The sequence below is a fragment of the Bubalus bubalis genome, chromosome 5 (assembly GCF_019923935.1).
Source record: "Bubalus bubalis isolate 160015118507 breed Murrah chromosome 5, NDDB_SH_1, whole genome shotgun sequence".
Classification (NCBI taxonomy): Eukaryota; Metazoa; Chordata; class Mammalia; order Artiodactyla; family Bovidae; genus Bubalus; species Bubalus bubalis.
In genome coordinates, this window is record NC_059161.1 from 21,143,480 (window position 1) to 21,171,406 (window position 27,927).

A 27,927-nucleotide genomic window follows, 5' to 3' on the forward strand; every position below is an offset into this window, starting at 1 on the left:
GGAGAAGATTCTTGAGAGTCCCTTGGACTGCAAGGAGATCCAACCAGTCCATTCTAAAGGAGATCAGCCCTGGGTGTTCTTTGGAAGGAATGATGCTGAAGCTGAAACTCCAGAACTTTGGCCACCTCATGCGAAGACTCATTGGAAAAGACTGATGATGGGAGGGATTGGGGGCAGGAGAAGAAGGGGACGACAGAGGATGAGATGGCTGGATGGGATCACCGACTTGATGGACGTGAGTTTGCGTGAACTCTGGGAGTTGGTGGTGGACAGGGAGGCCTGGCGTGCTGTGATTCATGCGGTTGCAAAGAGTCAGACACGACTGAGACTGAACTGAACTGACAATGTTCTATAATGTTTCATTATCTCATTACTTTCTAGCACCCAAATTTCATGTGTAGAAATATGCCAATAGGTATGGATATATTATTGTTAAAAGGAAATTTGCCTCCGCCGTCAATGGCGGGAGTCAGGCCATTTTAGAGCCCTTTCCGTATGTCACAGAAGATGGTGTTTCCTGTGTGTCACAGGACATCAACACGAAATCTGATTTCAATTAGAAAAGTAAAAGCGGTTAATGGATGAAAGATTTAAGTCTAATTGAGGCAGAGTCTATGCTATCAACATTAATGCTTTTAATCAAGATAAATGAAGACTGGCTAAAAAGCAGGCAGATATTCTTTAATTTGATTGGCAACTTTTAACTCAGTTTTCTCTGAGCATTCTTCAGGCAGTCTGCAAATAACATCTATTTTTTTTTGCCCAAAGTGTATGAAATACAGTAAAACTTGAATTATTCAGAGTGCTCAGCTGTACTTATTAATGTGATTTTTTGGTTTTACTAAGACTTCACTGTGAAGTTTTTTTTATTTAAAGCTTACCATGAAGTCTTATTTAATTTTATGATTAGAGGCTCCTGCTGTAGCAAGTACAGTATCCTATGATGAAAAAAACAATCTTTCTAAGGGAACTGAAATTTTTGGACTTCTTCAGGGTTACTTTTGGAAAATCACTTATTACTATTTTGAACCATATAAAATAAGTCTTAATTTATACTGGTGCTAAGATGTATTCTGTAAATTGTTTTCAAAACAGAATTTGTCATAAAAAAATAAAATACAGGAGGAAAATTAGATACCAAGAATCTAGGATTAAAAGGCTAACTAGAAATATGGAGAGTTAGATGGGGAGAAGACAGCAGCATCTCTGTCCTGAAGAAGCTTACTAATTAATTTTGCTTGTGTCTTGGAAGCAGCACTCATTTTCACCACCCTGGCCCTTGCTCTTGGGTTACAAAAATGATAACAGAGATCTTTGTGGGGTTACGTGAATTTCTTCCCCTGCTCACTGAATTTTCATATCTCAATGAGCCAATCAGATATTTAATTATTAACTGTTCTATCAAAGGACTTGTCTCTCCTTTTCACTTCAGGAATTATTTCATTTGGAAATCCTGGTTAGTACATGGAATGGTGGAGTTTGAATATTTGATTTTTAAGCAGTAGATGGTCAATAAATATCTACCTCTTTATCTCCCCAGAATAGAGAATACTGTTTGAGATGCATCATTATTGCTTTTTATAAGGTGGTGCAAATCATTAAAGCAAACTATGATATATAATTCATGATATGACTGTAATAAGCTTTTTATATGACACTGATTCTGTACCTTTCCTAAAGTCAATGAAAGTCCATTTTCGCCATTCTTCTAAATTCCCATTAGATCTTAAACTACAGCATATGGCTTAAAAAAAAATGAAGATAGGAAGCAGGAGAAGAAAAAATTTACTTCTCTAGAGTGGGAATTAACTGCTACTACAGTGAGTCCAGCACTCACAGTCCAACACGGTGTTTACCTGCTGTTTCTCAAGCAGTCATTCACTTTTTACCTCCTGTGACCTGGCTCCTGAGAACAATCCCAGGCATCACTAATGAGCAAAATCAACAGCCATGTTTTTCTTTGACTCTTTACCTTCCTTAATTTCTGACTCTCTTAATGCTTTTTTCCTCTTGGTATCTAAGACTCTTTTCCTTCTTCTTTTTTTTTTTCGCGCAGGCATGCACATTTCCTCTATCTCCGATCTCTTCTCACATTCCTCTGCTTCCTTCTACACTGTAAGCCAGGAACACTGTCAGATCTGTCTTTGGCCCTATTCTCTTTCTCCTGTAATCTGGTAGTTTCACTGATTCCTTCCACATGGGTAACTTAGTCCTAAACTTCACCAGCCAGCTAGATAGAAGTCTTGGGATGTCCTGCCTAGAACCCCTGGGACTTCCCACTTGAACTTCAAGTTAAATACAGTGAAGTGAAAATATCATTTCTCATTCTTTCGAGAGTACTACTTTTATGTTCTCTTTCTGTTAAGAATCTGATCATCAAAAAAAAAAAAAAAAAAAGACTCTCATCATCTTTCTTGTCACTCGCAAAGGCCCCAAATTCACTGTAATATTTGACCTCCTCCCCTACCACACCCTGCCCCATTCCCACAAACGGAAGAGTTGCCAAGTCCTATTACCTCACTGGTGATTACCTCATTCAGTCTTATTTCTTGCCTTCAACACACACCTGTCTACTCTTGACAGTCACATGTGACTATTGAGCTCTTGAAATGTGGCTACTGCAAACTGACCATGCAATAAATGTAGATAAAATACACATAATTTCAAAAAGCATGAAAAAAAGTAAAGTATTTTGTTTATAATTCTTATATTGATGATATATTAAATAATATTTGGATATACTGGTTTGAATAAAATGTTATTGGAATTAAATTTACCTGTTTCTCTTGCCCCTTTTTTATACTGTGACTACTAGAAAATATCAATTACATGTGACTCACATTAAGTTTCTTTAGGACAATGCTGTTCTACATTCTGTGTGAAAGACTGGGGACATAAAGATAATGACAATGTTCTTTAAGGAACTCATGTCTGCTTTATCATAATGTACAATGAAGTGCCAAGGACAGTGCCTTACTCTAGTGGTAACACCTGAAGTTTATGACCAAACATGGAGCTGAAAGTGGGTGACCTAGTCAGTAAGAACTACTGATTGGAGAAAATTTAGTTGTCATGACAAAGTCTGTAGGTCTTGAAGGCAGAAACTGGGAGTCGTGGGAACTGGCAGGACTTTCTCCGTTGCTGATGCATGACAACAAATGCTAACATTTTCAAAACTTAGGTAATGTATTTATTGGGTTGGCCAAAAAGTCTGTTATAGTTTTTCCATAAGATGGTATGGAAAAACCCAAATGAACCTTTTGGCAACCCAATATATCATGATGTAAATACCCAAGACTTCAGAGGAAACAGATCAACTAGATGTAACATCTCATTACTAACATCACTGTATGTCTCAGAATGTCAGGAACTTGAGGGCATGGGGGTACTGCCTGTGCTCATGAGCTTTCTCATGGTACATGGTATAAGAAACAGATCTTCTATTCCTCCCCTGGTGAGTATTGCTGACACTTCCTACAATTGAAACTCCAATTTTAACTCTTTAATCAGTTGGAACTAAATAACGTTCAGAATTTGAGTTCCAGTTGGTTGTTTCATGAGGGTGAAATAACCTAAAAGTCAAAAGGGAAAGAATAGAGATGTTTTTCTTCTCCATACCCAGTGCGTCGTGAAGATACTGTTGTCCCACCAGCTTGAGGTATTCCTCAATGGATTTGGTGGCAATGGTGTTCTCTCTGAAGATCAAGACATCATGTTCTCCACAACGATCCACCTCAGACATCACCAAGTCCGTCAGAAAATCCTGGTAGAATAATGTTCAATCAGGCAGAAAGCAACTGAATGTGAATAAATACTACACGTTAGGAGAGACTGATGCAATGTCAGACATCCTGGGAATGCTGCTTTAAAACTAAATCTACCAGATTCATTTGAAGGGAAAAGGTCAGTCAGAATAAAATTTGAAGTGTTACCAACTTACCAACCTTAAGTTAAAAATTCCTTCAAAGGTTTTCCATTGCACTTAGGATAAAGACTATAATCCTGCATGTGGCCTGCAAGCTTCTAACGCATGGCGCACAGCGCTGTCTGTTCACCACAGAGGTTTTTGCAAATGCTGTTCACAGTTCTGCTTCACTCCCACCCTTGCTCCGCCTCCATTTCTATGGCGTTAATTCCCTGGATCCTTTGGATTTTAGTTTGCGTCTTGTTTCCTCAGTGAAGCCTTGTCTGACCAACACTGCCTCTGAACTCCATTAGTCAGGACCCCTTGATCCACATTCTTGAGGCACCATGTATCTTTTTATAAATCTGCACTTCTCACTGTAATCACACATTTCTGTAATTATTTTACTAATATCTGTTTTTCCCAGAGACTGTGAGCCCCATGAGACCAAAGACAGTGTCTATTTTTGTTCACCTCTATATTCCACCGTTTAACAGTTTCTGACACATATTAGGTGTTCAATATAAAATAGTTACAAATTGGTCCATAGTATCAACATGAAATTTCTTAAACATCTAAACTCATTTTCTACGTGAATTATGTATGTATATATCTCCAGCCATCCATTTATCCATCCATCTACTCATCCATAGTGAAGGAAGGCATAAGGAGAAATGAAGCCCTTAAGAAATAGCTGCTTCGTTTCTCAGTAGTCTTAAGGAACTTAATTTAAAATTCAGTGTTCATTATTCAATTTGAAATCTGATAATGTCATATATTTTGAATATTATATATTCATTGGATATTTCAAAGTCTCCAAAATAAAAAACAGAGGGAATATGCTGCTTTACTTTTATTTTAAAATTAAGCATTTCAATATTAATGGGGTTCACTCTGGGATTTTTTTTCATCAGTGTGAGAGCTGTAGACTTAGGAATCACTACTAAAACTCTTATGCTAAGGGACAGGAAGAAACCTGGGGGTGATGGTAACACTCTGTATCTTGATTGCTGTGGTTTCCACGGGTACCTAAACTGTCAAAACTCATTGAATTTTCCCCTTTAAATGGATTTGGTTTATAATATGTAAATTGTACCTCAATAAAGGTGTTAACAAACCCTACATATATCCTTGAACCTCAAGCAAATGAAGAACAAAAAGAACATATCCATACAATTTCAAAGATGAGACTCAAAATTTCAATGATTTTTTTTTTAACACCAGAAAGCTCAAAATTATCATTAATAAATTCAACCACCAAAATGACGATCAATAGGAAGGCAATTAAATAAGGAACTAAATATTGAATATATTGATATATTCTGATATGTATCAAGAAATCTTAAAAACACTTCATTGTTCGGTTCTAAATAAATTATTCTAGCGGTGAACTCCTCTAGATCTAAAATAGAATTTCACCATGATCACTTTGCATATAATATAATGCAGACTTTGCCTGGTTAAGTGAGCACGCCTCGCAGCGCTGATGATTACCACAGTTCAGGCTGATCTGCGACTCTATCAATTGTTTAATGTTCTTCATACAATTGGTGTATTTCTCTTTCTATCTTTCTAGATTTTTACTTCTATCCAGGATGAACTGAGGTAAGGCTATCATGAGACAGCTAACAATAACATCCCTTGGTATTTTAATTCCAAATTCAGACATTAATCTCATGAAGACTCTTGCTAGTGACCAACCTGATTCAGGAATACTTCCTTCTGTGACTAGGTGATATATATAGTCATCAGTCAATCTTAATTTAAATATAGTGCAGAATAAAACAATCATACAACACACTTTGGAACTAAAGAGAAATAATCTTGCACACACTGGGATTATTACACCAGTCCTACCATTTATTTTGTTCGGTGATAAAGAGCGAGCGGTGCTATCTATATTTTGTGCAAATAAACTTTAAATAAATACTTGTTAGACTCTTCATTTTACTTCTTTAATTTTATAATCTCCACTTTTTCTGAATCTAAGAACCAATAACAGGTTTCCTTTCTGGGCAATGCAATCCCCCTTTCTACTTACCTTGGCCCTTCCCGTGCTTTGAAGAATGTGCACTAAGGCACAGGCTAGCTCTTCTTTATTTCTCACACTGATTACTGGTTCAAGAACAGAACATAACATGGTATAGTTGCTGGTGACAAATTCTGCAAACTCTTTGTATTGCTCCATAGGCAGAATGGTGATGGTTTGGAAACGTGATTTAATCCGAATAGAAGGTCCTCCTGTCTTTCCTTTGTTGGGTGTAGGTGTACTCACTGGGTACCACTTTTCTACAAACTGGCGACCAGTCACACTGGCAGTGGGGATGTTGACTAGCCCTACATAATTATTCTTGTCTTTTTTCTTCTTTTTTTCCACATCTTTATAAATGTGAACTGTGATGCTATGAAGAGGTGGAAGGCTGTAGAACTCAAAATGTTCACCCCAGAAGATATTGTCTGCTTTGGTCTTGCTGGTTGTACGAGCAAAGAGGGTATCATCAAGGCACAGTTCACAGAAATATTTCTTTTTAGGGGCAAGGTCCTTGGCTTCAATAATCCATAAACGGAGAACATTTTCAGCTCGTCTACAATTGTCCTACAAAGAAGTAACAAAGTTGTGTTTGAGAGCCGAAATCCCAGAAAGACAACATTTTCCTCTTAAAGTAAGTGATGCTATGTACTTCATTAAGGGCAGTCATAAAATAATGAAGGGGATTGCTATCTCATCATTCAAGATAACAGCAAGCTCTTAGAGAGCCACAACATTCTATTTCACTTGGGTTAAAGAAGTAACATCCTGTAATGGAAATTCTCGTATAGCCAGTCTTATGGCAACTGGATTAGCTTTCTGCAAATGAGATAGAGGTATGTAAGTAATTAAGAAATCTGTGTTCTAGTCCCATTTCTATTGTGTATCATACTCGGTTCTCACTTAGTCAAGTAACTTCTCTGAGTCCTCTTGTCCACACTGATAAAATCATGATACTGTCTGCAGTAAGATTATTTTGAGCACAAAATAATAAAACATGTGTTTGTGTTTAAAAGTTCTGTAAAATTTAAGGTATTATTAATATTACTGTATTTCCCTTCAATCAACTTACTGCTTATAGAGTTATACAGTTTTTTGGACATTCAAAGCCACTCTTACCTTATTTGGTTGAACTGTCCTGCGCAGGTTTTCCATCCACTTATCTCTCTCTGAAGCAGAGTTACAACTGAAGCATTTACTTCCACTTAAGTAGGTAACCTTCAACATAAAGATTAGAGATAAGGAAAAGGAAACATAGGGGTATCATTTAAGAGTTGGGGATATGCTGTGAACCCAAAATGATATGGTAACCAAAATGATATTTGCTGGCTTTGTGATATCTATGTGTGTGTCTACATTCACTTTTTGCTTTTTATCTACTTAGCATCTATACTTTTCTCCAGGTAAGGACAAAGGTCACTGAGAATTCAGCTTAGGAATCGAAAACTGGCCTACAGTTTAGAAAGAACAAAACTGAAAACCTCTAATTAAATTAGTATTTTTAAAAATTACCTGCAAATAAATATCCTCAATTCTGAGTGAGTTAATAAAAAAATAATTAAAAAGGGAAGAAGATCTCTAACAGCTTATTTCTTGGGAATGCTTTCACACTATAATATTACAGAAGGCTATTACATGAAATTGAAAAGAGTTAGTAGTGTTGAATTAATTACTCTGGAACCCACTTCTCTTCTATTAGGCAACCAGTCAGTTGATTTCCAGTCATTAGGTTAGTTTGAATATTATTATCAATGTCCTTTAAAAAGGAAGTATGTTGTCTCTATGTCTAGTACCTACCACCTGTCTCGGCATACAGTCTGTTGAACTGATTTCCACAAATATGGCAAACTTTAAGAGACTTTTATAAAAAAGAACACCAATAAATGACCTGTCCAAATTGCTAACGTGGCTCACATAGTAACTTACTCTCAGCTTATAACCTAGTGAATTAGATCAGATGTTACGTTCTGTCTAATATGGTAGCTACTAACAACAGGTGGCTAGTGAGCACCTGAAAAACAACTAGTCCAAACTGAGATGTGCGGTTAAGTGTAAAACACACATCAGATTTTGAAGACTTAGTTTAAAAAAAAGAAGGTGAAAAGTTGATAATTTTATTTTAGCTACATGTTGGAAGTGGTAACATTTGGGTTTAATAAAATTTAAAATCACACACATGGCTTTCACTGTATTTCTGTTGGATAGAGCAGGTCCCTAAGAACAGTTATCAGATATATCTTTCAACTTTTACAACATCTAACATAGGACTCATCATTAGTAATTTTGTAAGTCTGAGCTAATTAATTAAATCATAATGCTAACAAGTACACAGATGGTTTTGAAATTAAATTTTCAAATGGCCAATTGCATACATTAAGTTTGGGAAGGGAAAATTACCTTATAAAAAGTGATAATTTCCTGGTAAAGGGCAGTTTGTCCACTGAAGAAATTAGGCACATGCAATGTGCCAGGAAGCTAGCTAAGTGCAGAAAATAAAGAAGACATGATCCCAGATCTTGAACCACTCAGGTTTTAGTTAGTATGGTTTTGGTATTTTCCCCTCAAAGAATCATTAAAATTGGGGACTTAGGTTTTCAGAAGAAAAATAGTAACGTACTGTGTGATATCTTTCTCAATACCAAAAGATTAAAATACTAACAATAATTTAGTATTAATCTTGTGATCTCTGCTGAGAATGTACTAAGAATTCATTTATTTTGAAAGCAGACAAAGCCAAAAGGAATGAGAAACCATCATTAATAACTTTAATTACCAACATAATTAAATTAGCAGATTTCTAATTTTTCCCCTGTAAGTAGGTAATTTTCAGTAACTGAAAACCAGTTAAAATGATCAAATCATCAATAATACAGTAATGCAATCACAAGAATATTGGATAGAAAATCTCTTTGCTGTCTTACTACTCTTCGTTTTTCCTAGACTTTCCTACCTCAAAGCAGAAGTCTTGTCCAAGGATGCTGCTATGGAGTGGCTTTACCGATACAGGCTCCCCTCTACCGAGATCCAGACATTCCACGGCACTGCATGGGCTCAGCAAAGACTCATGAGAACGGGACTCTTTTAGTTTAGGCAGCCCACGAGACCTAAAAGTAGAAAAAGATATTTATGGTAGTAGTGTAACTACTTGGCCAATAAGAAAATAAAGGTCAAATGCAATGGAGGTTTAACAACAAATGGATAAATGCCTGAAGAGAAAAATATATCTGTAATAATGATGATAGGATCATATTCATGGGACACATAGAAACCACATATATATTCATGCGTGTGTGTGCACACATACTTTCTTTTTTCAACAAAACACAAAAATGTACTATAACATCACTAATCTCAAGGGAGCTGGAAGCTGCCCCACAGACATTGTTTTTTATTCTCATTCCTGTGTTGGAGATGGAGAAATAGACACCATTCAAGGTAACCTTACGCATTTCTTTTTTATGCAAAGGTCTTATTTAAAGACAAATGGTTTCTTTTTTTCCCCCCATGCTATAGCTTTATCCTCTACTATCACTGACAAAGTAGTAGTGGCTATATCTTCACTGCTTTGGCAGAATAAACATACATATACATACTCAGAAACAAAGCCAAACTTTTCAACACAAGACCCTGCTTTTCAAAAGGTCTGATTTTCAACTCAATATGGAATTCTTTTCTGGCAAGCTTTTGTTTCTATTTATGCTTTATTGTACAAATATGAATGAACAGTAAAATGCCTTGAAGAAACTTCCCACCCTCCAAAGAAATGTTCAAACTCCCATCTAGAAGAAGAGATCTTTGTCAACACCATTCAGGGGTTCTGGTTCATTTTGTCCCCTAGTTGGAACGTGGGGAATTGCGACTCTTGCCACTACAGGAGCTAGTACTTCACTGCCTGAAGCCAAACAATATAAAACACAATATTCTTGAATCCAGAACTGGATAGCTATGCAGTTTTACTCAGTAATTATAGTATTTATTGACTGAAACACTCAGAGTTAAATACATATATTTTAAGTAGAAGTACTTAGTAATGGAGATAAAAAGAAATGTCTTGTAGAAAGGTATTTGTTTTTGTAAAATGCATTAAATAAGCAGCTTCATTCATTTCCTTGAAATAACCATGTTAACATTAAAAGGAACTGAAATACTTAATGTCAGAGTAGCTTGCAGTTAAATTATAAAGTAATAAGATATAGGAAACTAGTACTAAAGGCTGCTCTTTCCCTTCTGGTTCCATTCCAACTCTGTTTAATCAAATTCCATACATACAGTAAAAAACATCCTAAGACTAGGATTTTAGTCCATTCTTCTTTCCACACACAAAACATGTGTTCATATTCAGTAGTCTTTTTAAGGTCAAAGAGTCAATAATTACATTTACCGTTGATAATACAAAGTCTGCACAAAACCCACCTAATGTTTTGTACATAAAAATAGAACAATTTAATAGCTCCACATTTATTTCCTTTTGTTCTAGTGGATAAAACAATGTCATGTTATATACTGTCAACACAGCATATCAACTATAAATAACTAAATGCAAAAACAAATTTTAATGTAATTACCATACAACCTTTCCCAGTATGCTTCATGGGAAGCCTGGTTGAGGCAACAGGATACTATAACCGTTCCTAAATACAAATGAAACAACAATTCCAGCCCCTTTTTCCCAGGAGGAGTTGCCTGGAGAGGAGAATTCTCTCCCGCTCTGGGAGTAAGCCTCTCAACAGGGAAGATGAAGAAGGCATATTAAATAAGACATGCGACAAAAGCTTTACTTTTTTAAACTCTCTAGGAAAATATTCTAAGACATAATGTTATCTCAAATCAAATAAATGTCTACCTACGTGAAGCAACTGTACAGCCACCTTGGAGTGCACCCCCAAATCATAGCGCTGCCACATGTCACAGCACGGCAAGTCACTTTTCTGAACTACATCTCAGAAGACAACTCTGGTTAGAAGACAAGAACCAAGAGAAGATAGTTTCCCCTGCTGCCTTCAGTTACTGATAGCGTCTCTGAATAAACGTTTTCCAGGTGTATGTAACTTCAAGTCTTCAATAGCAGCAGAACAGAAACACATGAAACGGAACATGAAGTCATCTTCTAAACCAGCTGGGGGACAGGCAGTATTCTTCTTCTCTTCTTCAGGCTGCATCCAGCCCCTCAGGTAACATAAACAAGGTTCCTGGGCTCTAGGCTGGGCCTGTTGCCATGGTGCTACACCTATAAGGAGATTAGAGCCCAAGGCAGCAGGGAGAAGCCGCCAGTGTGAAGGACTCAAGGAGCATGCTCTGCAAATGTGACCATTTTAAGGCAGAAAGGAAGGAATAGTGAGGCCCCACCCATTCCCATGAACAATTTTGGAGTCAGAAGCTATAGGGAGAAAACTGAGGCAATTCTGGGGGTGAAGGGAGAATCTGTTAACTCTGCCAGAGAACAAAGCAGTGATTTGTTTCTGGATAATCCCCAGCCCCCTACTAAAAGGTATTCCCCTCGTTCCACCTTGCAAGTATAATCTTTCTCTCACGTCCATTCTATTTCCTTTGCTGTCCTAGTTTAATGTTACTAGGTATTGTTTTTCATTAACTTACCTGAGTTAAATATTTTTTTCTTTTTAGAGAGGGGGTGGATAAAATTCTTTATTCATTGTATGCATAATGCTGAACAAATTTCATTTTGATACTCAGGCATAATTTTCGAATACAGACATAAAGAGATATTACAACCAAGCCACCTGGAATTAGAATTCAAAATTCCTCCTGGTTATGGAAATTTCAAGTTGTTCAGGATCTCCTTATTGTTCAGCATTTATGGATGTTTGCGTGTGTATACACACCGATACCAATGGATTGAACACTACATCTGCTAAACATTCAACGTTGCTACTGAATAAATAAGCAAGCCCTTCCTGTATTGGGAAGAAAGTGTCTTGGAGAAGACAGAAGTAATTCCCAGAGAAGCAAGCTTACAGTAAACAGGAAGATGGAGCAGCCTGGGAATGGCAGTGGTGAGGAGGCATTATCTGTGCAAATATGAAAGTAATCCCAACTCCCCTCTAAGTCACGTTTACCTCCTCCTGTAACCTTCCTATGAGCTGATTTTTCTTAGATCTGCTAACTAGAGTTTTAGCAGCTTTGATTGTCACTATAGTTTACTTCTCTAAAGGAAAGAATGTGGATTTATTGAGAGAAAAATGGGAGTTTGAAACAATTCTCAGTCCAATCTGACAATGGCCTTCATCAAGGAAACGAGCCTTGAGAGTGGACATTGTGAATTCGCTAATTACTGGTTCTCTTTCTGAGCCCTGCACCCGCCTCAACTCCCATCATCCTAAACATCATGTAATAATTCAGGGTTCAAATATGACTATTTCTTGGTTTAATTGGGAACCTGCTTCCCACAAGCAATTTTAGTTCTAATTAAGGAAGGCTATATCCTTCAGTCAGTTCAGCTGCTCAGCCATGTCCGACTCTTTGCCACCCCATGGACTGCAGCACGCCAGGCTTCCCTGTCTATCACCAACTCCCAAAGCTTGCTCAAACTCATGTCCATTGAGTCGGTGATGCCACTCAACCATTTCATCCTCTGTGGTCCTCTTTTTGTCTTGCCTTCAATCTTTCCCAGCATCAGGGTCTTTTCCAATGAGTCAGTTCTTCGCATCGGGTGGCCAAAGTATTGGCACTTCAGCTTCAGGATCAGTTCTTCCAATGAATATTCAGGACTGATTTCCTTTAGGATTGACTGGTTTGATCTCCTTTACATTTTGGTTTACAGTCAGTAGATAACACTGAATTCTGTGTGAACTCCCAGAGCTCTAGCGATGTGAAAGGTAAGGGTTAAAAATCTAATTGCTTTGCTGATGAAAATTACCTGCTACTTCTGGCCTATTTAAGAGATAAACTACAAGGCAGGAGTAGCCTTCTATCACCCAAGACAGTGAATTAATATTATATTGCTTTAACCCACATTACTAGCTGAAATCAGTCTTAAAAGACAAAAGTAAAGTCGTGGGGGGTGGGGAGCCAACATGCATGCCATTGAATTTACTGAAGAAGAAGAAAAAAAAAAGGAGTCAAAAGACTCTGATTAGTGCAATGTTAAGTAAAACACAGCTGGATTTTTCCCAGCTCAACCATCCAATTTTTTAAAAGCATATTTCCCCCAAAGCACCAGTGGTACTTGGATGCGCTAGCTCAATCTGCCACATGTTAACAGATTCAGTTCCAAATGTAGGAAACTTTTAATTAAAAAGACAACTGAAAAAATAAATGCTTATTGCCACGCAAAATTCTGTACTCCAGGGCAGGTGAATTTCTGCTTGGCGTGGCAATTATGATTCCAAACTGCTTCGCTGAATTCTTGAAAAGACAGCTCAGCCATAAACTGGGTACAGAAATATATGTTTGTGTTCACCAGCGTGTGTTCCTAAGGCACTTTATCTTGTCTGAAAATTTTCCAGGAAGAAATCAATAAAATTCGGTATCCTAGTACTCTAACCAACAAATTTACAAAGGGTCTAATCATTTTTTTTAAAAGTTGCATGTGAGCTTTCACTTTGGGGGAAAGACAGCTTTACTTCCTTCCCAGATTTTATTGTTTTTCAACCTGGTATCTGTGAAACCATCCAACTGATGTTTTCCGTTTGAAAGAGCAGATACTTTCCTATACTATAAAAGTTTCCCTACCTGGATTTTAGGAAAAAAAAAAAAAAAAAAGGAAGAAATTAGAGCTCATTCACCAGAGTTCTGCTTGTGTGCTAAAAAAACGTCCTCTTTGAGGATCCTTACAGCACCAGCTGCAGTGAAAGCCAGTCCCTACTGCTTATATTACTCACTGGTTTTTATGTTTGCTTAAAAAAAAAAAAAAAACAACAACCACACAACCGCTCATGCAAAAAGCTATTTATGGAAACATAACATGTACTACTGATCTTCCTTCTCTCTGCTCGAAGCCTCTAGACAGGATGGTCTAATGAACCTAGCTGCTGATGGTGAAGAAGGATGTTTGTCAGCCTGAGTTTTCACTTAAATAAACCCACGGTAAGGAAATTTATCATCACAGTCAAAAACGACATTCAGCCTACCTTGGTTACATACACATGCAATGAAGGTGGACACAGAATGAAGACAAGATTATAGACATTAAAACATGTTCTGAAGGGCGAAAAACTCACCCAGCCTTCCATGACAGGCACTAGGGGAAAATCTCCTTACAGAAACTGTACCAAACTATAATACACCTTTTTTGTTCTTAAATTGCAAATGGAATAAAATCTACTAGTGCTTGTTGAACAAATTCAGTATAAACATCACTGAATTAAAACAACTGTACATATAAACAATATAACAATATAAACAATACTGAATTAAAAAAAAACATGAAACTAAACTAAATCACACTCACAAATGAATTCAATTAACACATTTAAATAGTTCAAGAGTAAGTGGGAAGATTAGTAACTATTCTTCCCTGAATTTAGACTTCAGTCTCACCATAAGATTTAAGTATGGGTGAAAGGAGGATAAAGAATTTAGAAATTGATGAAGTTCAATGACACTTCTTCATCATTCCTAAATTCATGCCTATGTGCTTTCCCACTGGTTTTAACCATTATTCGGTTGAATAAATGAATATATGTCTGAATCCATCTACTCATTCAATAGTTGCTTGGTGCACATTATGTGTCAGGCACTACACTAGATACAGATGGAAGTAAACAATGGTGAAGAAAAAAGGCAAGGTTGTTGTACTCACACATAGTTTATCATCTAGTGAGTTAACAAGCCATTATACCATGTGATAAGACCTAGGGAAAAAAAGATGCAAAAATGGCTCTGTGGGCACTTAGTAGGGGCCCTGGATCTTTAGTTGGGGATTCAAAGAAAGTTTCATGGCGGTGAAAGTAATGTGATGGAGTGCTAAAAGTCATTAGGTAATTAAGGGTGGAGTGGAATTAGCTGTATGCAGATGTGGAGGTCCTGAGGGTCTGAGAGGGAATGGTCAGCATGTGAGAAAGCCTGTAAGAAAAATACAAATCTGGGGTGTTTGAGGAACTGAGAGAATTCAGCAGCGTGGCTCTGCTACAGGGTGGATGTGTGCTGGGGCGGAGAGAAGAGGCGTGGGGAATAATGAGGCCTGAGAGACACTATGATGGGACCAGTAGTAACGCGGGTGTTCCAGTTTGATCACAAAGCCAGTGAATGAACATAGAAAGATCGTGAGTGGTGGAGAGTGAATGACAAGATCAAATGTGTATCTGAACAAAGTATACTTTGGCTAAAAAGTGGAGAAAGGGGTACAGAGACAGGAGAGAAATACTGAAAGACTTAGAGACTGGCTCATAGATTATGATAGTAATCTGAGTAAAGACCATGAACTAGAACAGCAGAAATGTGAAAGAAGTAAATGGATTTGGGTGGTAATTGGAAGGTAAATAGGGCTCCCCTGATAGTTCAGTTGGTAAAAAATCTGCCTGCAATGCAGAAGACCCCAGTTGGCCTCCTGGGTTGGGAAGATCTGCTGGAAAAGGGATAGGCTACCCATTCTGGTATTCTTGGGCTTTCGTGGTGGCTCAGATGATAAAGAATTTGCCTGCAATGTGGGAGACCTGGGTTCAATCCCTGGGTTGGGGAGATGCCCTAGAGAAGGGAATGGCTTCCCGCTTCAAATTTCTGGCCTGGAAAATTCCATGGACAAAGGAGCCTGGTGGGCTACAGTCTATGGGGTCACAAAGAGTTGGACACAAGTTAGCGACTTTCATTTCACTTCACTAGGAGGTAAACAGGCCTTAATGACTGCAATCCTGGGGACATCAGTGAGATGGCAGAGTCAAGGCTGAGTCACTCAGTAGAAAAATGGTAAAGTCCTTTCCAGAGATGGGAAGTGAGAGGCAATGCTGGTTGAGGCAAAGGTGGAAATAAAATCAAGTTTAGTACAAGTTTAAGGTTCCTATGTGAGTAGATGTTTGCTACAGACTGTTCTCCCCAATCTATGTTGAATTACTAACCTCCAATGTGACTGTATTAGGAAGTCTGACCTTTGGGAGGTGATCAGGTCGGGACGGGGCACCCCCATGAAGGGGATTGAAAGTGAAAGTGAAAGTCACTCAATCGTGTCTGACTCTTTGTGACCCCATGGACTGTATAGTCCATGGAATTCTCCAGGCCAGAATACTGGAGTGGGTAGCCTTTCCCTTCTCCAGGGGATCTTCCCAACCCAGGGATTGAACCCAGGTCTCCTACATTGCAGGTGGATTCTTTACCAGCTGAGCCACAAGGGAAGCCCATGAAGGGGATTAGCGCCTTTATAAAATAAAACCCAGAGAGATCCTTTATAAAATAGACCCCAGAGAGATCTATCACCCATTCCCCTGTCTGAGGACACATAAAAAAGAAAGGCTTTTGAACCAGGAAGCAGGTCCCTACCAGACACTGAATCTGCCAGGACCTTCATCTTGGACTTCACAGCCTCCAGAACTATAAGAAATATATTTCTGTTGATTATAAGCCACCCAGCCTATGATGCTTTATTATAGCAGCCTCAACAGAGTAAGACAATGTGAATACTGAAAGAGAATATGCAGACTGAGAAAAGGTCCTAAGAAAATAATCTGAGAAATGCTAACATTTAAATCTACAAAAGTGAAAGAGACTGAAGACAGACAGAAAGAAAGACACAAGGAAACCAGGAGACTCAGGTATCATAAAAACCCAGGGAAGAGAACTCTTAAAAAGCATGGGCCGTCCATCACTGCACAATACAGAGGGTGTTAAAATATTAATAGTAGCCACTGGGTGTATGAGCTGAGAGATAATTGGAGACTTTGGCAAGAGCAGTTTCAGTGAAATGATGAGGATAAAAATGAGACTGCAGAGGGCTAAGGAAATGAATGGGATGTGAGAAAGTGAAGACTAACTCATGAAGACTGATGATGAAGGGCTGGCAACTGGGAAAAGCTATAAGGAGGAATGAGGTTGAAATGGCACTAAAGAAGGTTTTCTCTAGTTAATCATTTTTTTCCTCTTAAATAATAAAGTAATACATGCTCTTGGTAATACATTCCAAGAGCTCAGAAGGACAGAAGGTGAAAAATATAAATAATGGTACCTCCCTCAATCTCCTAGAGAAAATACTATTAATGATTTTTTTGTGAGCCTCCTAGAAATTTTTTGTACAGACAACCAATTTGGTATACATATACATATGTGTATGTATGTATATACACACAAATGGATTTCTACCATACTTTTTTCCTTTAAGAGTATATTCTGGAATTCTGTCCACACTGGAAATATAGATATAACGTGCCTCTTTTTAATGATCACTCTGTACTCCCTTATATGGGCTTACAGAACTTTAAGCAATAATTGACAACCATCTACATTTTTTTTCTTTTTCTTTTCCTTTTTTTTTTTTGGTGATTAACACCCAGGTTCAAAAAGTATCTTAATACATATACTCTGAAGCACATGTGCATGTATTCATGGTTTAAACGTCCAAATGCTAAACTGCTAGATCATAGGGTATACACATTTAAAGTTCTGATAATGCTAACTTATCCTCCATAATAGATAGTTATCAACTTAAATTCACACCAATAATGACTATGCTATTCATTTCTATATGCTGTCACCACCAAAATGACACAGGGCTGAATTGTAAATACCTTTGGCAGTATAATTGGTAAAAACTGGTATTTCATTAATTGCTTTAGTATGAATTTCTTTAAATGATGAGGTTGAACACATTTTAAATGTATATCAATATACAATCAACTTCAGTTCTCTATTCTGTAAATTATGAAATGTTATTTCATGTTCTTAGACCATTTTGCTAATTGTTGAACTTAACCGATATGCAAATACTATTTGTAAATTAATTAAATTAGTATTTTTTCTGTCTGTAGAATTATTTCCCCCAGTTTATGCTTAGAAAAAATTCTTCCATTCCAAGAGCATAAGAAATCCAGCCTATAGTTTCTTCTACTGCTTTTAATTTTTCATTCTTTCCACTTGGATTTGGAGGGAAGGGACGATGATAGGAGCATAGTAGGGTGTTTGCTTTACATTTTACCAAATTGTAAAAATATAATGACTCATTAATTATTACTGCATGGTAATCTACTCTTAATAAGAGTTGTTTTGAGTATGTTTGTGCATATGTGTATGTGTGTGCATGATTTTTCCCTTTTTTTCTCCTTTCTCAATAATTTTCTCAGCAGGTGAGGTTTCCTATCAACACATGCAACAAAGAGTATAATGGAAAAGGCAATCAACTTGAAGCCAAAAGCCCTATGTATTTATGCCTGCTCAAATCACTCACTAGCCATGTGACATGGAACAAATAATTTATTCTTTCTGAACCTTAGTTATCTCATTTGTAAAATATAGATAACGATTTTTGGTCCTATACTTCCCACAGTTATTGTGAGAATCAAATACAATCATCTATGATTTTACAAATGTCTCATAAACTACACATACCATACAAATAGGACTATCATTGCAAACATAGCTTTTCACAGTGATATTACATGCATTAGTTCATTTTACATAAACTATTCATCTGGTTGAGGTTAGGATGGCTATTCTTGAATTATTCCTTGCTGGAAAAATATGAAGACAGAAGGAATAAATGTATGGAAATAAAATTTTTCTACTAAGATAAAGCAGTCTAAGTGAATTAAAATGCTATTGTGATATAATCAGAAACTTCAGTTGGATTTTAGCCCACAAAACTAAGGGCTCCTTAATTGGCCCATACCAGTAAACACTGTTAAGGGAAACTAATCTATAGCTAGACTGTATTGATTAATTAATGGCCTGGAATCCAATAATTTCTGAGAAGCTGTCATTCTACCTAAGTACACCATACTGAAGGAGATTCTTTATTATCTAGAATTTGTTTGGATTCTTACCTTTTGTTTCAGGCCAAGAAATTAAGTACTGTAATAGAACAGGCATTGTGGTAGAGGGTGGGGATACAAAGATTGTGTGTCTACTTGCGGAACTTCCCATCTGCCGTGGTAAGCAGAAACATGGAAAGATAAACTCAATAATAAGGTGTATACACTTGGTCACGGGTGGGTATCTGGCGTAGGTGCTTAGTTTAGGATGATGCATAGGAAGAACAAAGGAAAGAAATTAGGGAGCATGTGACTCCTAACTGGGGTATTGTTGCATCAGTATGAATTAGAAGTAAGCTTGTCAAAGGACAAGGTGTAGGAATAGGAAATGGTTTGGGGGACAGAGAGGGCAGCAAGATTAAAAGTAGAGACATATGAACAGTATAGTAAGTAAATGACAGACTTCTGGTAGGAGTAGAAGGTGATAATGCTGAGTTAGGGAACAGACAGAGCCATATTTCTACCTGTAGGTTATGCTGAAGATCGTAGATTAATCAAAGTATTATATACATGTGATGAGATATTAAAAGTGAAGTTTCAGATTGAGACTCCAAGATAAAACAGATATTGCATGCCAAAGTAAGGTATAAAGACAAACTGCAGAATTTACAAAGGGAAAGTTTTGGAACGAATTCCATTACCTTGAACCTCTCGGTCAGAACAAGACTATAAAAAGTGGTGAGTATGGAGAAGGGAAAGGATTCTCTGAGGGAGAATTTTGGAGAAAGCTGTGAGGCTCACCCCTTCCAGCTACCCGCCTCCCCCCAACACACATAAGGGGTTTAGGTAGGGAATGCATACAAAGTGGAGTTTGATTTTACCTGGGAAATCTAGAGGATGGGAAATGGCTAACTTTCGGTAGCAGAGCCCAAGTTGATACTTTTACATAAGGCTGCAATCTTAGAGGTTTGTCAGGGCAGAAAATTTGTGGATATTTCCTGTGGACCAGAGACTTGGAAGGGTAGAAACTAGAACAGCAATTCCTACCTAGAAACTGTGGAAGGAGTTGCAAATAAGTATCTAGAATAAAAATGTACCCACAAAACTAAAAAAAACAAAAACCAGAAACAAAAACCATAGGTGAGAGTTCCTCAGAGATGATGTATTTCTGAAGAATTCCCCAAAGCACCCCATGATAGAAGAGTCGTGTTAAACAACTGTCAGGCTCAGAGAGCATAATGGAAGGCTAAGAGAGTTTTGGGCTTCCCAGGTTGTGCTAGTGGTTAAGAACACGTCTGCCAGTACAGGAAACATAGACACAGGTTCGATCCCTGGCTCAGGAAGGTCCCTGAAGGAGGGTATGGCAACCCACTTCAGTCCTCTTGCCTGGAGAATCCCGTGGACAGAGGAACCTGGCGGGCTACGGTCCATAGCGTTGCAGAGAGTCAGACCAGACTGAAGCGACTTACACACATGCATGCAAGACGGTATTCACTGTTTTCTTATTCCCTTTCCCCGCCCTTCTGTCTCCCATTGCCCCAGATCTGGAGAGTACCTACAACCACGGGTAGGTAAGCTGGATGGGAAGAGTAGATGAAGAGAGAACTAAGTAGTTTATAATATTTCTTTCTCCAAAACCAGACACATTCTCTGCAATTTGTTTGGCTGGGGTAAGTATGCGGTTTTGATTACTATTTGGAGAGAACATCCATAGGCTCTGGGTCAAGACCTTTATTTAGAGTAACTATAGATTAACTATGGAGAAGGCAATGGCACCCCACTCCAGTACACTTGCCTGGAAAATCCCATGGACGGAGGAGCCTGGTGGGTTGCAGTCCATGGGGTTGCTAAGAGTTGGACACGACTGAGCGACTTCATTTTTCACTTTCATGCATTGGAGAAGGAAATGGCAACCCATTCCAGTATTCTTGCCTGGAGAATCCCAGGGACAGCGGAGCCTGGTGGGCTGCCGTCTATGGGGTCTCACAGAGTCGGACACAACTAAAGTGACTTAGCAGCAGTAGCAGTAGCAGCATAGATTAACTAAATGTATTGTAAACTTAAATATAAAAGCAAAAAATCACAAAACCTTTGGAAGAAAACTTAGGTGAAAATCTCTTGGGACAGGGTCACAGACACATACTCCACCTCCCCCCCCCCCCCATAAAATTGCTGGTGGAAATGTAAAATTGTACAGGTACTCTGCAAAATAGTTCAGCAGTTTCTTAAGCAAGAACTTATATAAGCAAGTACTTATATAATCTAGCAATTCCACAGTAAGCTTGTGTACTTACTGTAGAGAAATGAAAACTTATGTGTACACAACTGTTCATACGGGCTTTATTCCTAATAGCTAAAAACTAGAAACCAATGTTCTCCAGTGGGTGGTTGGTTTAATTCTGGTACATCCGTATAATAGAATACTACTCAGCAATAATAAGGAACAAACTATTGACAGATGCAACAATTTGGAGGGACTTCAAGGGCATTTTATTTAGTGAAAAAAATGCCACTCTTAAATGGTTACACATTATACAATTCCATTTATATAACACTTGAAATAACAAAACCATAGAGGTAGAAAACAAAACGTGGTTGGTAGGGGACAGGGATAGGTGTAGAGAGGGGGGTATGACTGTAAAGAGTAGCAGAGAGTTCTTTTCTGGTAATGGAACAATTCTGTATCTCGATCATGATGGTGGTGGTTATACAAATCTACATGTAGGATTAAGCTGCATAGAACTATACACACACACAAATAAGCGCATATAAAAATTGGTGAAAACTGAATAAAGTCTGTAGTCCACTATCAATGTCAATTACTTGGTTTTGATATTATACTACAGTTATATCACTGGTCTTCCCAGGTGGCTCAGTGGTAAAGAATCCATCTGCCAATGCAGGTAATGTGAGTTCGGTCCCTGGGTTGGGAATGTCCCCTGGAGGAGGGATCTTCAGGATTCATACCTGGAAAATCCCATGGACAGAGGAGCCTAGTGGGCGACAGTCCATGGGGTCACAAAAAGTCGGACATGACTCTGACTGAGCACACACACACTATTGGGGGAAGTGCTTGCAAGACCCTCTCACTTCTTGTATATGAATTAAAAAGAAAAAGTTAAAAAAATTGGTTCTAATGAGGAGAAACAGAAGAAGCTGAGTATATATATCCTACAAGTGAACACTACAGTTACTCTTAAATATCTCCTGACAGAGAATAAGCAGACTTTAAAGCCATACTAGGTCAGTGAGTCTCAGAATTGAAGACATCACTGCAGAGAATTTTACTTGAAGGACATTTGAAGGAATTGAGAAAATTCTATTCCATGTGCTTACTTTTACCTCAAGACGTTGATAAATTTAAGTAGCACTTCCAGAGCAAGGTTGGCAACCTGACCAGCATTCAAAATCCTGGAATGCCTGACAGTGTGGTATGACCATGGTTTTTCAGCAATTTCAAATTTTTAAAACTTTTCAAACTGCATTTCAACAAAAGGTAGACATATCAGAGTCTTCTCCTGTCCCTACACCCTTTCACATGATATGGCTTTAATGTGAAAATGCTGCCAATATTGATTCTAGGAAGTCACTTTACTGGCTTTTATCTGATTAGATGGCTTTGGAACAATAATGACTGTGACATCCTATTGATTTTGCCTCTAAAATGTTTCTCCTATCTTGTCTCTGATTCTTCATCCCCACTGCCAAATACCCTCTTTAGAGCCTTCCTTATTTCTTAAAATAGCACCCCCCCCAACCCTTAATTGGAATCCCAAATTTAGTCTCTGCAAACCAAGTCATGTGAAATTCCACTGCTGGATTAATCTATATATGGCACAATTCTAATCAGGTCACTTCCTTGCTCAAAAATGGTTAACGTCTCCCCACTGCTTATACAATAAAATCTAAACTCCCCGTTTGACATTCAAGGATTGTCCTGTGTATGGATTGCTGGGTTGAAAATAACCTCCACTCAGAATTTTGACAACACTGCTCCAGTGACTTTTGATTTTCAATATTCTATTGAGAACTGTAATGCAATCCTTTCAATTCCTCCTTTGTATGTAACCTAATTTTTCTTTCTAGAAGCTTTTAAGGATTTTTTTTAAGCCCTGGTGTTGTGCTCTTTCATGATAATGTGAACTGGTGTGTGTGTGTGTGTGTGTGTGTGCTGGAAAGTCTTTTGTTATTTTTCACTTACTGGAATATGGTAGCCTTTCCACTATGTACATTTATATTTTCTTGTTTTTGGAAATTTTCTTGTATTATTTCTTTAATAGTTTCCTCTCCAAACTTTTCTAAGAAAACTCTTCTTTTATTAGAATCTTCTGGATTGATTTTCTCATTTTCTGTTCCACTTTCTGGGAAACTGACTAGACTTTAGTTTACATATTTTAATTTTCAAACTCTCTTGTTTCAGTGGGGTTCCTTTTCTTACAGCATATTATTGTTTTATAGATGCACAACCTTATCTTTTGAAAATATTTATTATGCTTAGAAGTTGTTTTTGGCTTTGTGTGTTGTCTCTGTTTCTTCTGAGTTCTTTTTTTTTCCTCTCTTTTTTATTTGTTTTTTCCTCCTGCCTTTCATGGTGAAGAATTTCCTCAATATCTGGAGATTCTTGGCCATCTGTCTTTATTTTAAAGCATGAAAGAACTCAGTGGAAACTGTGTGCTGGAATACAGTTTACAGATTAATGAGCGTCATTGCAGAGTACTTCCTGGCCAGATGTTTTTTAAAAAGTAATTTAACATCTTTATTGAGATATAATTAACATACCATAAAATCTACCCATTTAAAGCACACCATTTTCAGTATACTCAGAATTGTGCAATTATCACCACAGTCTAAGCTTAAAACATTTCATCACTCCAAAAAAGAAACCTCATGTCCATTAGCAGTCATTTTTCCTTCATTTCCCTGCCCTATATCCCCAGCCTCCAGCAGCCATTAATCTGCTGTCTGCATAGATTTGCCTATTCTGGACATTTCACAGAAATGGAATTGTACATTCTGCCGTCTTTTGTGACTGGCTTCTTTCACTTTCCGTGAAGTTTTCAAGCTTTGTCCATACTGTAGCATGTATCAGTACTCCATTCTTTTTTTAAGACTGAATAATACTGTATTATGTGCATGTATCATCTTTTGTATATCCACTCATCAGTTAATGGACATTTGGGTCAGTATCATTTTGGGGCAATTATAGATAATGCTTATAAACATTCATGTACAAGTTTTTGTGGGGACATAATGTTTTCACTTCTCTTGTATATAATTAGGAGTAGAATTACCAGCTGAAATTGTAATGTTGCTGCTGTTGCTAAGTCGCTTCAGTCATGTCCGACTCTGTGAGACCCCATAGACGGCAGCCCACCAGGCTCCCCCGTCCCTGGGGTTCTCCAGGCAAGAACACTGGAGTGGGTTGCCATTTCCTTCTACAATGCATGAAAGTGAAAAGTGAAAGTGAAGTCACTCAGTCATGTCCAACTCTTCATGACCCCATGGACTGCAGCCCACCAGGCTCTTCCACCCATGGGATTTGCCAGGCAAGAGTACCGGAGTGGGTTGCCATTGCCTTCTCCAGAAATCGTAATGGGGGAACATAAATGTTGGTATCTTTTTATCTGGTTGAGTTTCTCAAATTTGCTCTGTGATACATGTAAGCCTGGCTGCTAGCCTTTTAGAGCTGGGTAGGAGCTGAATCTTTCCAGAGCTCTGGGGGGTAAGCTCTTTTCAAGTCTGTAATTTCTTGCTCTCTTCTTTTGCTTATTATTTCCATCCTGAAGAGTACTCTCTCCATGTCTATTTCTCAGTTCAAATTATACTTGTTTTTTAAGGTATAACTCACTGCCACTGCCCTCTAAGGTCTTTCCCAATCCACCCAACAAGTAATCTGACCTCCCTGCACCATTTCTTCTTGGATATTTACTTCTTCTGTTGACTCCTTAAGGTTGGGCTGTGTCTTTACTTCTCTATATTCCCTGGTAGCACATGGCTTTCTACTCTGTACATAACTCTCACAATTACCTATGTTACTGTGTAACAAGATATTTGGTTTTTAGAAATATTATTTGGCAACATTTTACTTATGTCTATGCCCCACAGTTTCACAAAGGAAATTCTAAGTTTAAGAATCATTATAAATTGATCCCCAAGGCAACCTTGGCACCAAATTCTATCAGGGCCTTACAGCAGAGTTTATGACTTGCAGATCATTGACTAAACAGACCTGCAGGGTCTTTTGGATCAATTAAGTCTGCATGTTAAAATAACCTTTTAGTCTTTTGCACAGAAAAACTTACTGATCACATATAGTAAACCTTCTTTAGATGAAATGGACTCACTTACAACTGCTTTTCTGCCATCTTTAAGCAGTAACTCAGACCTCATGAGAATAATTTTACATTTTTAAAATGTAATGAGTGCTAAATAAGGTTTGAAGTTATCAAAAACCTTGAAAAATTCAAAATATCATGATCACTACTTCATTATCCTTCTGATACCCCAGATAGAATATTTCCTCCTCTTGAAGGAGAGAGAGAAAGTGAACTGAACAGCATTATAATGAGAAATTTAATGAGAAAGAGATCCCTGGCTTCTTGAGTTCAGAGTTCTGGTCAAATTTGGACAGTTAAGCCCACAAAGACTGACATGATGGACCAAATGAAAATCTAAAACTTCTATATAATCTAGAGACATGATTTTAAAACACAAGTAACTGACTGGAAGAAAAATTTAACAATATGAGTAATGCTGCTGCTAGGTCACTTCAGTCGTGTCCGACTCTGTGTGACCCCATAGATGGCAGCCCACCAGGCTTCCCCGTCCCTGGGATTCTCCAGGCAAGAACACTGGAGTGGGTTGCCATTTCCTTCTCCAATGCATGAAAGTGAAAAGTGAAAGTGAAGTCGCTCAGTCGTGTCCGACTCTAGCGACCCCATGGACTGCAGCCTACCAGGCTCCTCCGTCCATGGGATTTTCTAGGCAAAAGTACTGGAGTGGGGTGCCATTGCCTTCTCCGAATATGAGTAATAGTGGCTTACAATCCCTTGTAATAATAAAGGACTACTCCAAATCATTAGATAAAGGACAAATAGCTCAACAGAAAATGGGTAAAGGGATCAATAAGCAAGTTATAGAAGAAGAAAACTTCTGAAAAGATGTTCAACTTACCTGGCATTAGGGAATGGAAATTAAAACAAAGAAATGTCTGCTACCGCTACCTGACTTTTTTGTGAGGGGCAATACAGCATAAAGTTAAGAATGTACACTCCAGAGCTAGAATTCTTGAATTTGAATCACAGTACTGCCGTTTTCTGATGTGTGACCTTGTGCAATTCACTCATTTCTCTGTTTCAGTTCTCTCATCTTCAAAATGAGGTCATGAATGTAACTAGGGTTGTGATAATGATTAAATGAGTTCATTTATGTGAAGTGCTTGACCAGTGTATGACACGTAGTGCACACTGTGTGTGTGAGTGCTAAGTCGCTTCAGTTGTGTCAGACTCTTTGTGACCCTATGGATTGTAGCCCGCCAGTCTCCTCTGTCCAGGGGTTCTCCATGCGAGAATGCTGGAATGGGTTGCCAAGCCCTCCTCCAGGGGATCTTCACGACCCAGGGATAGAACCTGGGTCTCCTGCATTGAAGGCAGATTCTTTACCGCTGAGCTAGCTGGGAAGCCCAGTACATACTGTATATGTGTTTACTATTTCTATTCATCCATCATACTGATAAAATATAATGGTTGTTTGAAGGATAAAAGTAATTTTTAATATTGATGTATAGTTGCTGTACAATGTTATATTAATTTATGCTGTACAACAAAGTGACTTAGTTATATATATATATATTTCCCCCCGCCCCCAATAGTGTTTTCCATTATGGTTTATCACAGCATATTGAATCTAGTTCCCTGTCTATACAGTAGGACCTTGTTATTTATCCATGGATAAAAGTGAGCCTAATCTATGGGTGGGAATGGAAATTAGTACAGCTTTTTTGAAGAACAATTTGATATTGTGTATACTTCATACTAGTAGTTCTTCAGAAATCTAACCCCATCACATAAGGAGAGAAAGTCACATAACAAAAATGGTCATTACATCTCTATTTTAAGCCCAAGAATGGAGAAACAAAATATTCATCAGCAGGGAAGTGAAGTACACATGTTACAAAAAACTGTTATTGTTAAGAATTATGTAGATTTATATGACTGACATATAAAGTTGTCCAAAATATTTATCCTATAAAGCGAAGTCACAAAGTAATACATATAATATGATCCTACTTATGTGAAAGGCTTCCCTGGTGGCTCAGTGGTGAAGAATCTGCCTGCAATGCAGGGAACTTGGGTTTGATCCCTAGGTCGGGAAGATCTCCTGGAGAAGGAAATGGCAACTCACTCCAGTATTCTTGCCTGGGAAACCCCATGGACAGAGGAGCCTGTTGGGCTATAGTCCATGGGGTCGCAAGAGTCAGACATGACTCACTGACTAAACACCAACAACACCAGCTTTATGGAAACAAGCAAAATACACATATGTATGCATTTGTGTATGGATTTTTTAAAAAAAGGTTTGAAAATATACAAACCGTTAATGAGGTTATTTATATGGGAAGAAAAGGAAGGTGAAGAGGGACTTTTATTTTTTAAGCTGTACTTAATGTATTGAAACTTTTTTCTTTTACACAAAGACACAAGCATTTTACAGTACAATTTAGAAACTGCAAAAAGGGGTTGCTTACTTAGGTTTGCCTAGAGTTTCTGCAGACTTGCTATAAGAATAGAAATGTTCTTCTACTTAGATTTAGACACCATATACCATTTTGGAAGAAATGGCCTGATTTCAGCAACTGATGCATATGGCACAAGACCAGGGGTCTTTGGAAAATTTTCTTAATGATACCAGTAAGGTTACCAATTTGAAGAATTCAGTTGATTAAGACCTTGTACCTTAGTTCTATTTATCTGTTTTCAGATGATCTGACGGCAAGAGGGTCTTTTTTTTTTTTTGAACTGTGATATATTCAAACTTCTAGTGAGTATATCCCTATATAAGAAGAATAAAGTTTCTGAAAAATTTCTGTTTAGAAAACCTCTATAAATGGATTTGAAAGACAAAAAGGATTATCTAATATTTGAGAT

At 37.8% G+C, this 27,927-nt stretch overlaps 1 protein-coding gene across 7 annotated transcripts in view; it reads right to left on the reverse strand.

Annotated features, from left to right (window-relative positions):
• The window catches only part of RASAL2 (RAS protein activator like 2), a 392,077-nt gene that overhangs the window by 33,439 nt on the left and 330,711 nt on the right, over positions 1-27,927 (reverse strand). For all 7 annotated transcript variants that reach the window (XM_025285580.3, XM_025285578.3, XM_025285577.3 and 4 more), the window contains 4 exons: positions 8,884-9,037; positions 7,053-7,151; positions 5,946-6,500; positions 3,619-3,763 (listed from right to left, as the gene is read on the reverse strand). In XM_025285580.3, the coding sequence (XP_025141365.1) occupies positions 3,619-3,763; positions 5,946-6,500; positions 7,053-7,151; positions 8,884-9,037 (953 nt within the window). The remainder of the gene's footprint in view (positions 1-3,618; positions 3,764-5,945; positions 6,501-7,052; positions 7,152-8,883; positions 9,038-27,927) is intronic.